The 14,326-nt window shown below is 36.6% G+C and overlaps 1 protein-coding gene across 9 annotated transcripts in view; it reads left to right on the top strand.

Annotated features, from left to right (window-relative positions):
• Positions 1–14,326, top strand: part of nav2a (neuron navigator 2a) — a 304,501-nt gene that overhangs the window by 175,820 nt on the left and 114,355 nt on the right. For all 9 annotated transcript variants that reach the window (XM_028473410.1, XM_028473361.1, XM_028473378.1 and 6 more), the window contains one exon: positions 9,143–9,260. In XM_028473410.1, the coding sequence (XP_028329211.1) occupies positions 9,143–9,260 (118 nt within the window). The remainder of the gene's footprint in view (positions 1–9,142; positions 9,261–14,326) is intronic.

A 14,326-nucleotide genomic window follows, 5' to 3' on the forward strand; every position in this document is an offset into this window, starting at 1 on the left:
AAGGAAGGAGTATGAGTGCCTCTTTTCTCTCTTTGAGCATATTGGAAGTAATCATCTTTTACAATAGTGTTTCTCAAATGGGGGTATGTGTACCCTTAGGGGTATGTGATGGCATTACAGGGGGTATTTGAGAAAAGGGAGTGGAAAATTAACAAAAGTGTCAGTCTTAGTCCCACCCCGAACATGAGATGACCAGAAATTATAAAAACTATAGAAATAAATCTATTTAGGAGCTACTAAATCAACCTTGGGGTCGGGACCCCATGTGGGGTCCCCTGAAATTTCTGAAAAAAATGTAAAAATATTTAAATTTTTTTTAATTAAAACAACACACAATCTTAAACAGCACTATATGTTTCTATACGTTGACTTTGTGAAATACCGTATATATCTGCTTCAACTAAAATGCTAAAATACCTGAGCTCAAAAATGATCAAATACTAATTTTAGACAAAAAACATCTTTAGGGTCACCAGAAATTCTTTATCTCAAAATGATCACTCGTTCATTCCATTATTTTGCTCTATAGCTGTTTTTTTTAAATAGTTTTCTAAGCTGCATTTGTAGTCGGACAAAGGGGGGTAGCTGGATTCAGAAATAAGAGAAAAGGGGTACTTGATCCAAAAAAGTTTGAGAACCACTGTTTTATAGTATGACCAAAAAAAAAGAATGAAAAGTTGGCTAACCAACATGTACAACGTAGTAAAGTCAATTTTACCGACTGTTGGATGTGTTTTTGGTCAAAACAATAAATCTAATTCATTCTAAAAATAAAATATCAGAGTAATGAAGGATCCATAATGCAAATTGTAATGACTTTACTAAGAACAGTGTATTAATGTGTCAGAATTGCTCTATTTTTACAGCAATTTCTTACAGTGTAGCTTTTAGAGAAAACAGGTCATTGGTCCCAAAAACCACTTGATTCCTTTGTTCAAGCTTTAACTTTTAAACTCCATTAGTTTCCTTAATGTGGTCCCTAGAGATGCCTTCAACGTCTCTATTAAACTCAGCATTCAGTACCATTCAGAGTTAGCACTTTACAGCAGCTTTGGTCTATCTGTGTTGTTTTTATAGTTACATGCTGGTGTAGCTGAATTAGTTTATAATGGTGTCTTAAGCAAACAGCTTTTCAGCTCATTTATTGAACCAAGGAAGTAAAAAAGCGTCTTGTCTCAGAGTTATCAGCATTATATCAGCTACGCTCTTAAAGCAGAACTTGCGCTTAGAGCTCCCCCTAAAGGTCCTTTTTTTGGTTATGTCACTGTCGTAAAACACGCCACATCTCCCGCCACCTGCCCCACCCCACAGCTACATGTGCACCTTCGCTCTTCCAAGACAGTAGCAACCGATCACTGAAAAATCCTAATACAACAGTGACACTAAGGGAGCTTTCACACATTAGGTCCCATGTGACCATGTGAGCAGTATGAGGAAGAGAGACAAGTAAAATAAATGAATGATGTGGGAGTAATACAGAAGGTAGTGTGGAAATGTGTGTGATGTGTTTGTTTGTGTGGTGACAAAGCGGCTCTGAAAAAGGATGGATGGATATTTGTGTGTGTGCTGCCTGATGGAGCACTGGGTTGCGAGTGCGTGTGCGTGCCTGTTGTGCAGTCACACACACTGTCGTCAGCGTACTGTTGCTGAGCTGTCACTACATGGAGTTGCTCCGTTCCTCGAACGAAGGTCTTCTCTGCCTTTTTTTAATTGCTCTGCCGTGATATAAGTTTAATATAAAATTGTAGACAACCGTGTGGTCATAATCTGGCATTAGTTTGTATTGGGCCGTCGTAAAGCAGTACGTCTTGTCACCGGTTCAGAGGCAGGGAAAGTTACAAGTGCAGTTTTCTGGCCAGAGACAGCAGGGGGGGGGGGGGGTGAAAGACCCCCCAATCACCCCATAAACTCTTGTATTACCCTCACAGGGGCTATGAGAATGATTTATTAAGGTGAAAAAAAAGTTACTGAGTTCTGCTTTAATGAATGCAAGAAATAATGAAAGACCAGAGGGTGTCGGCATTTGATGTCAGGGAAAATATGGGGTTAAAATGTAATTTGACAACAATATTTGTAATAGAAATCAAACCTAAATAAGCAGAAAAAAAAAATCTAAGGTTTTCCATTAAAAGTGGTGGAAAATGAATGTGAAAAGAAACTTTGCAAAGCTTTCTGCTGCAATGTAGTAATAATGAGGACATGCGTGACATTTGTAATACATTCTGTACATATCCTGAACATTCCATTTGATATACATCATCAATCTCAGTTTACACACTTCAGAAACTCATCTTAACCAAACATTAATGTCTACGGTTAATGAGTTACTGTAATGTGTCTAATTAGCTATTTTATTTTAATGAGTAGTTTAAGGAGTTCTGCCTGTAAAAAATCACATTCGTTCACTTGTTAACACGTTAAGAGGACAACAAAAGATTCAATGTTGTGGGTTTGTTTGACCCTGAGTTAAAAAAAAAAAAAAAAAATAATGGCTTGGATTTATATAGCGACTCAAAGCGCGTTACAGTAAGCTCTAATGTAGCCACAGCTGCCCTGGTGAATACTGACAATAGCATGGCTGCCATTTTGCACCTACGGCCCCTCTGACCACCATGGTCACCCTATCCTAAATGAAAGTAGACAAAGTTTGCTCTGTCGGTGGACATGTTAGCGTTAGCACAGTGTGTGCTTTACATGCTGGTGTCAGTGCAAATAACAACGTCATGAAAGAGCAGCAGGTTCACACAAAGGTGCTGCTCCCGCTGAGTGACGGCTTGTCAAACACACACCTGGCCACAGGCCGTTTCTAGCCCTCTGATTGGCTGAGCTTCACCAAAGGCTCAGCGTGATGCCTGGCTCATGCTTTCATTCACTAAACTGTCTTTTCTTTCCGTGCACGTTGCTCCAGTCCAGTATCTGTGCACAATCAGGCCATGTAGAAGCTGGAGCAGTTAAAAACATGTCCATGTTGGACCAACAGAAGCAGCAATTGACTCATCACTGTATGTCAGAGGCTTCAGAGAATTGATGAGTCATTTTTAGCAAACTAAGGTGTAATTATGTTTATGGTTTAACAAGTCACTGTAGTGTTTGTTGTGGAAGACATGACCAAAGGCCACATGTGTGCCCAGTGTCTTTAAATATATAAATATATTTTTCTTCTTTTCATGTCTAAGTTTTCTTAGATAGATAGATAAATAGAGTATAATAAAGTAGTTTTTCTGTGTTCAGTTCATGCATTCAATCATTTTCTTCACTTGCGTTGCTCGTTCTGGATGGAGGAGCTTATATCTGCTGACTCATGGCACAAAGTGGTGACACTTTGGAGAATCTGCCAGCAAATAAGTTGACAATAACAGTGTGTGTGTGTGTCCATCAACCCATTTTTTATTCACTCAGATATATTTTCTTGTGAACACATTTAAGCAGTGGCAGATTTTACGGCACCAGGAAATAGCTCTGCACTTATAAGTTAAAAGTAGAACTGGGCGATAGTTTGAGATTTAAGATTTTATTGTAGTGATATAGAAAATTACAATATTGCCTATATCGATATATTTTTATTTTATAGCTTATTTTGTTTTAAAATACTTGTTTTAGGGGTCGCGCTCTCACGACTTCTCAGAACAGCATAAAAAGCAAAGTTATGTTAATTAGTGCGTCTTATCCCAGACCTTTCCCTAAGCAAGCCACACTACAGAACTCACTCACACGTGCTGTCCCTCAGAGGAGAAAAAGACTAAAGTGGCACATATTGTACAGCTGTTTGGTAATAAATGTGTTTGTGTGGCTTTTTTCATCAGCAAATTTAACCCAGAATTATCATTTTAGTCAGACTTTATTGAGTTAAAAAAAATCGCATAATATCGTATATCGCCATTTTGAGAAAAAATATCGATATATGAGTTTTGGTTGATTACGCTCAGCCCTAGTTATAAGGTAAATTCAAGGTTTTTACCAAAAAAAAAGTACAAATTTGTGTTGCGCAATGAAGTTGCTATCTAAGGTATATAAATACTCATCTTTGGCCCTTTTAAATGACATTTTGACAGGATTGAGACACATTAAGTCACTGTGTTGTTTACATACCTGCCCCATCATGTGTTAAGCGCTGTGGATTTGATGGGATTTCATTCCTGGCCGTTGATAAATCCACAGTTGCTTAAAGAATTAATGAGTCACTGTAAAATCACTTTCAAGTGATGGGAACGTTCCTAGCTCGATTAACAGTTTCAAAAGAAAGACTGAGTACTGTGTGTTTCAGGGAATGGAGGAGTGTTTCCCCTCTTCCTATCATCGTGTTTCTGCACACTAGACTGAAATGACTTCCTTGAATAACGCTGATATTTAATCATTTGGTGTCATGTATAAAAAATTAATCCCACCAACATGAGCATTAAATGCCTCTGGAAGAGGGTTACAGGTGAAGAAATAATAAAAAAAAAAAAATAGGGATGTGTTAAATTGTTTTTATCATCATCCCTCTTTGTTAACGTCTGATTGACTGAGACAGCATTCAGACAAGCAAGGCATTGTTCTGGGTCCAAACCCATGTTTAGACTGGGGGGCGGGGTCATAGCACATGTTGTTGTAGTAAAGGTACAGGTTGGGTGTTGGCATTTGATAATCTGATAGGGACACACTTTAATAGAGTGGACACCTCTTAATAACTGACAAGTCATATCAATAACAGGTTAAAGCAGTTCTCAGGTGTTGGCATATGATCAATAGATAAACAGGAAAACTGAGATTTGACCACATTTCTAAAAAGGGATTGTGATTTTGTCCACTGTGATTCTGACTAATGCATACAGTATATACAGTACATGTTTTCCACACCAAATGCCTTCTATGTTATCTCATCACCACCAAATAGGTTGAGTTTTACCCAAACTGAAAAATGTGTCGCTCTGAAATCATTGGGGCTGTTCTTGTGGGTTGCAAATTAAATGAGACGAAAGAAAAATGTGCAGCTAATCCATTGTTATGAGCATACCTGTCAAGTATCCCGTTTTGGTCGGGAAACTCCCGTATTTTACCCCTCTTTCCCGCCATCTTCCCACATCAGTATTTTCCCGTAAATATCCCATATTTTAATGTAATAATTAATAATAAAGATGCCTTACTAAACTGAACGCCGTCACTAGCCTCACGAGAACTGCCACCTGGAATGGCCTGAGTGACAGTTCTCGCGAGATTAGTGCCGACAGCGGCAACAAACCCGGAAACAACTCAGAACAGAGATGATGAATGAAGACGTTCTGGTGAAAAAAAAACAAAGAACTGGTGTAAATACTTTATAAAATGGGACACAGAGTTTATCTTCCTAAAGAGCAGCAGGATGTGAAGCAGTTACACGTTCTGTTAGATTAATATCTGAGATTTTAACGTCTACCACAGCAGAAGGAATGACGTAAGTCACCATGAAAAATCTTCCAATCACAAGCTCCACAAATATACACTGCTTTAAAAGTGTTAAATAATGTACATGAAAAATTATAAGAAAATATGTAATGAAAATAAAATCTTAATGTCTAACTTAAAGACAAGCAACGTGAAATGAACAGTAAATATGCAATGTGTTGACTTGGATATAAACTGTAAGTACTGTATATTAAATAAACCCATTTATGTTTTTATTTAGGCTGTTTTATAATTTAAGAATTAGAGCTGGGCGATATATTGAGATTCAAGATGTATCGAGTTGGCAACATAGAAAACTACAGTATTGCATATATCAATATATATATACAGTATATATATATATATATATATAGATAGATATATGCAATATATGGGCGGGGGGGCTGCTCATAGCGGGCACCAGAAAATGTCCCTTATTTTCAAATTCAAAAGTTGACAGGTATGGTTATGAGACTTTTCAATGTGTACAAACTTGAGGTGAAACCTTGAAAGTGTAGCCTGTGCTTGTATCTGTAAAGTTACTTTTTCTCTTTCTTCACTTCATTTTTCTAGTTCTACCCATTTCCCCCTCGGGGCCTTTGTGGTTTTTCAGCTCTGTGAATGTCAGCTGCCCATTTCACCTTGTTTTTAATTACACTCCAAACCCTCAATTTACCTGTTCAAAAGACTTCACACTCGCACAAAAGCTCTTACAGACTTCACTTCCTTTTTGCACAGTCATCTCAGTGTGAGCTGAAGGAACAGAGTCTAATCCAGCAGGAACAAAAGGCTTTTTTTAAACTTTGGATCACTCAAGACTCCTGTTATACCTCAATTTGTGTTTAAAAAAGCAGGCTGTGATAATGAAGCTCCGTCCCTGGCTTTTTATATTTAATGTGAGCTAAGCTCTTTGTTGCGTTTGTGCGTCAGGATGAGTGCGTGGTGGCTTTGAAGTGCTCACACCTGTTGTAAACCTTCCCCAGAGCCGTGACTCATTCCTGGTGGAGTTAGTGGGTCTGTTTACAGTGTAAACACTAGCAGAGGAGCTAGGGGTCACCACCGTGTCACACACACTGGATGTCTCCATCTTTGGGCTCTAAGATTACCTTAACAAAGCTCAGCATCCACAAACAATGAATGCCTTTGAATTAAACCAATGTTAGAAACAAATGTAGAGATGAAAGTTTACCTGGATTACGCCAATGGACCATAGAATTATGACCGATTACAGGTGAAGGAAATAATCTCGTGTGGTTGGTTTGTGGGGGGAATAATATGGCAATGCATTGTTGAGGAAGAACCAGTAAAAATGGACAAACAGAGGGATTTGAACCAGTTATAGTCAGAGTATCCCTAAAGGTGACGCTGTTCTGCAGTGGTCAGTTGCAGGGTTGGGGACAATTATAGTTGTAATTCTAATTTAAAAAATCTGTTGCTCATAATCATAATTAAATTGACTTTGTAATTGTAATTGCCATGAAAATTCTATAAAAGTTTTCAGTTATAATTTAACGCAAAACTGGGGAACCATGTTACAGTTCAATATGTACAGTTTTACACATATTGTATGTAGTCGACAATTATTGAAATATGTTTAATATCAAGCTTTCCCACATTTTGCCATTTAAAATGTATACTGACACATAAAGGGATCAGACGCCCACACCAAAAAATTTAATATCTATACATTTTCATTGATTAGGAAGCCTACCAAGATAACCAATAGATATGAAAGAAATCAGATGATAGATATTTGTTTTTAATGTATTTTACAACTGATTTAGGACCTGTTATCATAGGAGATGCTAACAGAAAGCTAACACAAGGGGAAGGTTAACTTTTATTTGGTTCTTCATTTCAGGCTCAATAATTGTGTTTTACTTTCTGAGGAGATAAAAACAATTGTAATTGGAAAAATTGCTGGTCACTGTAATGGTAATTTCATTGTAATTGAACATGGGTAACTGAAAACGTAATTGTGACTGAAAAATGTAATTGACCCCAACCCTGATCAGTAGTTCTCACAGAGGAAAGGGTCAGGGTCATGTCATAGGTGGTCAAGGTTTCATCATCAGGGTCACAATCTGATCTGCTGTAGTTAAGTTTAGTTTTAGTTTGCTGAAGTAGGTTCATGCGCCTGATTGTGATAGAAGGCTGTAACGAAACATGACACAGCAGTTTTTTACTCAATGACACTTAAGAAAGCAATCCCAAACAATTACTGTATAAAGCGGGATACACACATTAAGATAATTGGGTTGTTTTTGTCCCGTTTCCTCCTTCCCAACTAAGGATGGTAAATGCCAGATGTCTTGTAAGATGATGAACGGGTCAAGGTTGTCAACAGTCAATATGAAACTTATTCACTTTTTATAACCAAAATTCTTCGTCCTCATGACCCCCTGATTTGTGACGTGGAACCCTATGTAGCCAATCAAGAAGCGAGCTGACAGAAACACGTAATGCTGCGTTCCAGGCAACTGGGAACTTTTCTGAGTTGAAAATTCAGATTTTGGCAGCATGTTGAAACATCTCAATCATGTCTGACCACAATAAAATTCGAGATTATTCTGACTTTACCGAGGAGGAGCTCTGTTTTCAGGCGGCGTTCCAAGTCAGTTTTTCAAGTAGAAGGTTGGAAAAACCAGAGTTCTGAGTTGCTAGGAACACCGCATTAGATCATGTTGTAGATCTCGTTGGATCGCGAAGATTTCTGGCTTGGAGGAAGATCGGTTGTGGGAACAAATGGTTTGGTGTTTGTGAGTTCAGATTATCGAAGCCCACATACAGTGTGATCGCAACTATTCTACAGTATGTCTGATTTTTTTTTTTTTCCTTCATGTGTGGAGTCTGTGACGGATAAAAAGTCTCTTCAGATTGAGAGAATCCTTGTCTGTACCCCGCTTTAGCATCAAAATTGAACAAAAGACCAGTTGGTTGTGTCTAAGTCCTTCTGTGGCGTCAACCGTGTTGGTTCCGAACTTGAAACCTCTGTTACAGCAACTCAAACACCTAAAACTTGCCCATTATTCCAGCTTGCAAAAAAGTTGCTCTTAAAAAAGCTGAGTGAAATCAAGGGAGGGGTATCTCTAGTTAGATGCTGCCACAAATGCTTCAGATGCCTCTTGTGGGAAGGTGCTCTGGAGTTGCAGACCAGTATCCTAATGTTGCCTATCAAAATAGACTCACATGGTATCAGTCTCTTTAAAATAACTCTTGTTTCAAACAGGCTTAGTTTCCCTCCTCTTTAACCCGTGTGTCCTTTTTTAGTCACCTCAGAAATAGAAATGATGAGAGTTTGGAGACTAATTATAATAGACTATTCATATTATTCAGATGGTAGATCTGCTCACCCCTCCCTTTCTCCAACCCCCAGGCAGTGAAGGGTCTCTTTCTGTCCCCAGAGGGTGATGTCAGCGTGGGCCATTGAAAACAGCCGCCGTGTGCTCCGTGATGAATGCCCCGGCTGAGCACAATGGCCCCAATTTGAATACCACGCGGATATTTGCCAGTTCGCAGCCCCAACAAAAGAAAGAGGGCTACTTTGCTCTCATTTAGCCACGTCGTTATTTCATCACAGTCGTAAATGTTCTCCAGCCATTTACGCCACTTGAGAGTTTGCAAGTGTTCCTAAGTTTGAGATGACGTGACTGGGGGGGGGCTTCTCCTAATATTTTTTGACCCACTTTTATTTTCGTTGGCTCACAATTAACACGGGGGTGTTTGTGTCTGCGTGCAGATTTACACGGACTGGGCCAACCACTACCTCGCCAAGTCAGGACACAAGCGTCTGATCAAGGACCTGCAGACGGACGTTACAGACGGTGTGCTGCTGGCTGAAATCATCCAGGTTGTGGGTAAGTCGCCTTCCCTCGTCTGTGATTCCTGTGCTTGGGAGATAAAAAAACATCTGTCATCATCACGTACTTATTCAAACCACACCCTCTTACACACTTTTCTCTTTTAATTTGATTTGTGTTTGAAAATTTAGGGAAAACACTTTGTTTTTTTATTATCCACTGCAAATAGGAATAGTGGTATTGGTGCATTTGTATAGGTTTTTATTTATGAAAATAGAAATAGAATAGAATATAACTTTATTTGTCATTGTAACAAGTACAACAAAATTGCAAAAAGATGCCTTCAGTCACAGTGCAAACGAGAATTTTAAATAGAATAAATATCAAACAAAGATAAGAAAAAATAAAATAAAAATCAAGGTGAGTATAGAAGCTGCCATAAAAAATATATTTATAACAGTGAGATATTAAATACACACACACACACACACATATATATATGATTTTGTTTTTTTAATGACTTATATTTTCTATAATTGTATTTTTTGTAAATGTTTAATCATTTTAAAACGTTATTTTTATTTTTTCAATTTTAAAACATTTATATATTTAGGAAGGAATTGTTTTTTTTTGTTTTTTGTGTGTGAGATTTTACAGACTACAGTTAATTAACAATTCTATTTGGTAACAGTTTATAATGACTATCCATTACAAGTTGTTAATAGATCATTAATAAACTGTCGGTTCATGAGTTAGAATATTTAACGTGGTTTATAAATTGTTTATAAGCATCTTGTAAGTTATCTATTGGCTATCAGTTATAAATACTTAACAAACTGTACAAATATTCAACAAGCCATTTATAACTCATTAACTAACAGTTTATTAATGATCTATTAACTACTTATAACGGATCGTTATTATAAAGTGTTCCCTCCTATTTTATTACTTTAGCCTTTAGTTTGTAGTCAGAAATATTACTGCTCTGCTAAAAGGATTTAAATTCCCGCCCTACTTCCTGTGTGTTCCCTCTAGTTTTGGTTTAATTTGGTGTGAATGTGAGCCGACCAGATTTTCTGAGTTACGATGTGTCACAGTCAGGCGTCATGTTTGTTCTTAGCCTGTCCTTTGTTTGGGCCGCAGCCCCCAGGTTGAAAAGGCAGACTCCAACGTAACAGTGACTCAGCACTACAGTGACTCGCTGTGCTCCTAAAAACTGACCCACATTCAGCTCTGTTGAAAAGCACCACTGTGTCCATGCTGCTTGTTTGGAATGTGATGCTTGAACTCAACCGTGGACACAGTCATCATTGGTTTTACTGTACAGTACATTACATCAGTGGTTCTCAAACCTTTTTTTGGCCCAAATACCCACAGTCTCTTATTTCTGTATCCAAGTGCCCCCTAAACAATCATATTTAATAAATAAGTGAATGAAACAGTATTAATTAGATTTATTTCCATAGTTTTTATCATTTATGGTCATCTCCTGCCTGGTGTGGGATCAGAACCAATCTTGTATTTTCAGTTCATTTTCTAATCAAAATCATTTTCATCATCAATATTAGGATTATCATTTTTAATTAAAAATGAACATTATAAAACCCCATGTTTTCAATGCTTTTGTTGGTTAATTTTTCTTTTCTTTTTTTTTTTTGGTTTTAAGTAACAGGAAAAAGTTAAGTCAGTGAAAAACACTAAATATTTTCTTCCTTGATTTACTGAAGCTGCTGTAAAGTTTGACTCTTTATACACTTTCCCATGAAGGCAGACGTGATAAAAACATCCCCATTTGACAAACTTTTGCTTAAATCATTTTACAATTTATGTTTATTTATGTAGATGTAAAAACAACAAAACTACATTTTCAAGCCTTTGTTTAATGTTAATATTTGAATAAATAATATTCATAATATGGTGGCAGAGGTGTAAAAAGCACTGATATATGTACTCAAGTAGAAGTACTGTTACTTGATTGAAATTGTACTTAAGTACAAGTACGTCATACATAAAATACTCAAGTACAAGTAAAAAGTAGCTCAATTAAATAGTACTCAAAGTAAAAGTTACTAGTTACTTTCACAACCTCCGTAGTTTATTTTTGGTATTAAATTTTGTCACGGTTCCCTAAACATCTCATGTAGAAACTTAAAAAGAAAGAGACCAAATCTTACACAATTGGAACTTAATTTATTTTCCACAAATGCATCTGTATAAAATAAAAGATTTTGTCAAAATGTGCAACTTTTTCAAAAACAATTCAATTCAAATTTTTAAAAATGATCAGGCTCTAAGTATAGAGTATAAATCTGATTGGTCGGCTATGATGTGATGCATTTGATTGTTGTCTGTTCATTTTTCAAGTCCATTGATCATTTTAAAACAAAATAATAATAATTTGCTTAGTAATAATTGGGCGTAGAAATGTTATGAATTGCTTTACTTCTTTTAAAACATACTTACTGTAAGTACAAATAAAAGTACTGACTTAGAAATATACTCTAAAAAGCACAAGTACCCATGGTGGATATTTGTTTTGTGTGGTGTAAATGTGAGAAATCTTTAATGTAAGTGTAAAGGAGGGTACTTAGTTGAAAAACAAGCCAAAAACAACTAGAATAATTGCATTTCCTGAAGAAAATGCAAGTGACGATGCATGTGCTGGTCCGCGTCGCATTGCGTTAGCTTAGCATTAGCAATAACCTCGCGTTAACATTGGTGTAGCGTTAACATTATTATTAGCCTAGTCTTATCATTAGCCTAGCCTCAGCATTAGCTTAACGTTAGCATTAGCCTAGCATCAATATTAGCCTAATGTTAGCATTAGCTTAAAGTTAGCATTAGCCTAAGAAAAATTCAGAAAAATCATTGCCATGTTTTCTTAAGTGTGGGTGGAGTCCTGCTGGTTCTCATATATCAGACACTCCCCCTTATAATCATGTGTGTTGGAACAGTAAGAGACCTAAAAATAATGTGACCCTCCAACACCAGGGCTGGTCATGCATGTCTGAATTTAAACCATTGACATGAAAAAGCTTTCCTTCACCTTTCCTCCACGCCCACTGCCTTTTGTCCTCTGGGAACATTTTCACGCAGAGAAACAGGAGAAGCTTGTTTATGTCAAAGGAGCCACGACTGACCAAAGTCTGAGCAGGTTTGACACCATTTGGGCCCCACATCAAATTGGAGTTTTTTTTAAAGCCCACTATTGTTTCTGTACAGAAGCTAAATCACAGGATGTGAAATATTTGTCCTCTAACTACAGGTTAGGAATCTTTTTTGTCCCAAAAGTGGCTGGAAATATGCACGCGGCATTCAGGCAAAATGTGCGTAGGACAATTCAGAGCAGCTATCTGTAGTGGGGAAAGCCCAACGTGAACAGTATTAGAAATATATTAGAATTAACATTCTGGGACTGACAAGAACAGACATGGGCAACATGTTGGACTTAAATACATTTTGTTCAGCCAAACAGATTCTAGAAACATGCAATATTACAGAAAATACATGCAGAGAAACAGCAAAAATTAACAAAATGACTCCAAAAACACACATAATTATAAAAAATATGCACAAAAACAGCAAAAATTAACAAAATGACTCCAAAAACACATAAAAACAGCAAAAATACTCACAAAAGCAGCAAAAATGAACAAAATTAATACAGAAACAAACATAATAGAAAAATACACGCACAGAAATAGCAAAAATGAACAAAATGACTCCAAAAACACACATAATTATAAAAAAATATACACAAAAACAGCAAAAATGAACAAAATGACTCCAAAAACACATAAAAACAGCAAAAATACACACAAAAAACAGCAAAAATACACAAAATGACTACAGAAACACCAGCAATTACAGGAAAATACTCTCAAATAAAAGCAAAAAATTACAAAACGATTTTAAAAACACACGTAATTACAGAAAATCAATTCCCATTCAAAATGTGACCTGTATAAGATTCCAATGTGAACTGTTTGCGGCTCCAAACTGACCCACATGTGCAAAAGAACAATGAAAATGATGTCAGATGCTGGACAAACATAAACATGGAGGACGTTAGTATTTAAGTGTTTGTGCAGTGGGAGCTGGGAAAGCAGGTGCAGATGACGTGTGTTGCTGTAAAGTAACGTCAACTTATCAAACGCAAATTAAAACCGCTTTGAAAAAACCCAGATGTGTATCTGATTCAGGACCACATATGAAAGTGGACTAAATCTGATCAGATTTGATTGTTCACACTGCTTCTAAAAAATTTGACCTGGTCACTTGACCCCAAAAAAATCAGATTCAGGCCACTTTTGCCTTATTTTTTTAAGCATTTTCTTCCAAAAACTGAGCCCACTTACTGTATTTATGCTACAGTTGCAGGCTTTGGCCTCCATAGTTGGTTAATTTTAAACCTTTTATTCATAAGATCATGTTGTGTATGTTCTGTACGCCAAAACTTCCCGCCATAAAAACAGTTTCTTCCCTCAGGCTGTCACTCTGATCAACACTAAACAGTCAAAGAGTGTCGGACCTGTTTCTGTTACTGTGATATAACCTGGAACTAAGCATATCAACCCTGGAACAACCTTGTCACTGTGAATGTTCATGGACATAATTTTTTTCATTTAAATGTTCACCTATTTGAACTACTCATCAATGCACTACTGCACTATTATCTTATTATTATTATTATTGTATTCTTATTTTATTCATTATTATTATTATTATTATTATTATTATTATTATTATTATTACTATTATTATTATCTTGTTATTTTTATTTAGTTTGCACATATTAGTCTAACTACTCTTATATTTATGTTTATACTTCTTTTTTCTTTTTATTTTATTTTTCTTTATTTTATTTCTTTTTCTTTATTCTAGTTATTTAATGTTATACTACCTGAGAGAGCACAGGTCACCAAAAGAAATTCCTCGTGTGTATTCATTCACCCCTGGCCAATAAAGTTGATTCTGATTCTGATTCTGATTCTGATTCTGAAATGTAGTGTGTGTGTACAGTTTTCCTCCTGACGTGGAAATAGCTACGTGATACGGACTAAGCCAAGACCCTTCAAGTTTTGGGACAATAGTACACATTGCTGCTATATTTGCAATGTTTG

The sequence above is a fragment of the Gouania willdenowi genome, chromosome 3, assembly GCF_900634775.1.
Source record: "Gouania willdenowi chromosome 3, fGouWil2.1, whole genome shotgun sequence".
Classification (NCBI taxonomy): domain Eukaryota; kingdom Metazoa; phylum Chordata; class Actinopteri; order Blenniiformes; family Gobiesocidae; genus Gouania; species Gouania willdenowi.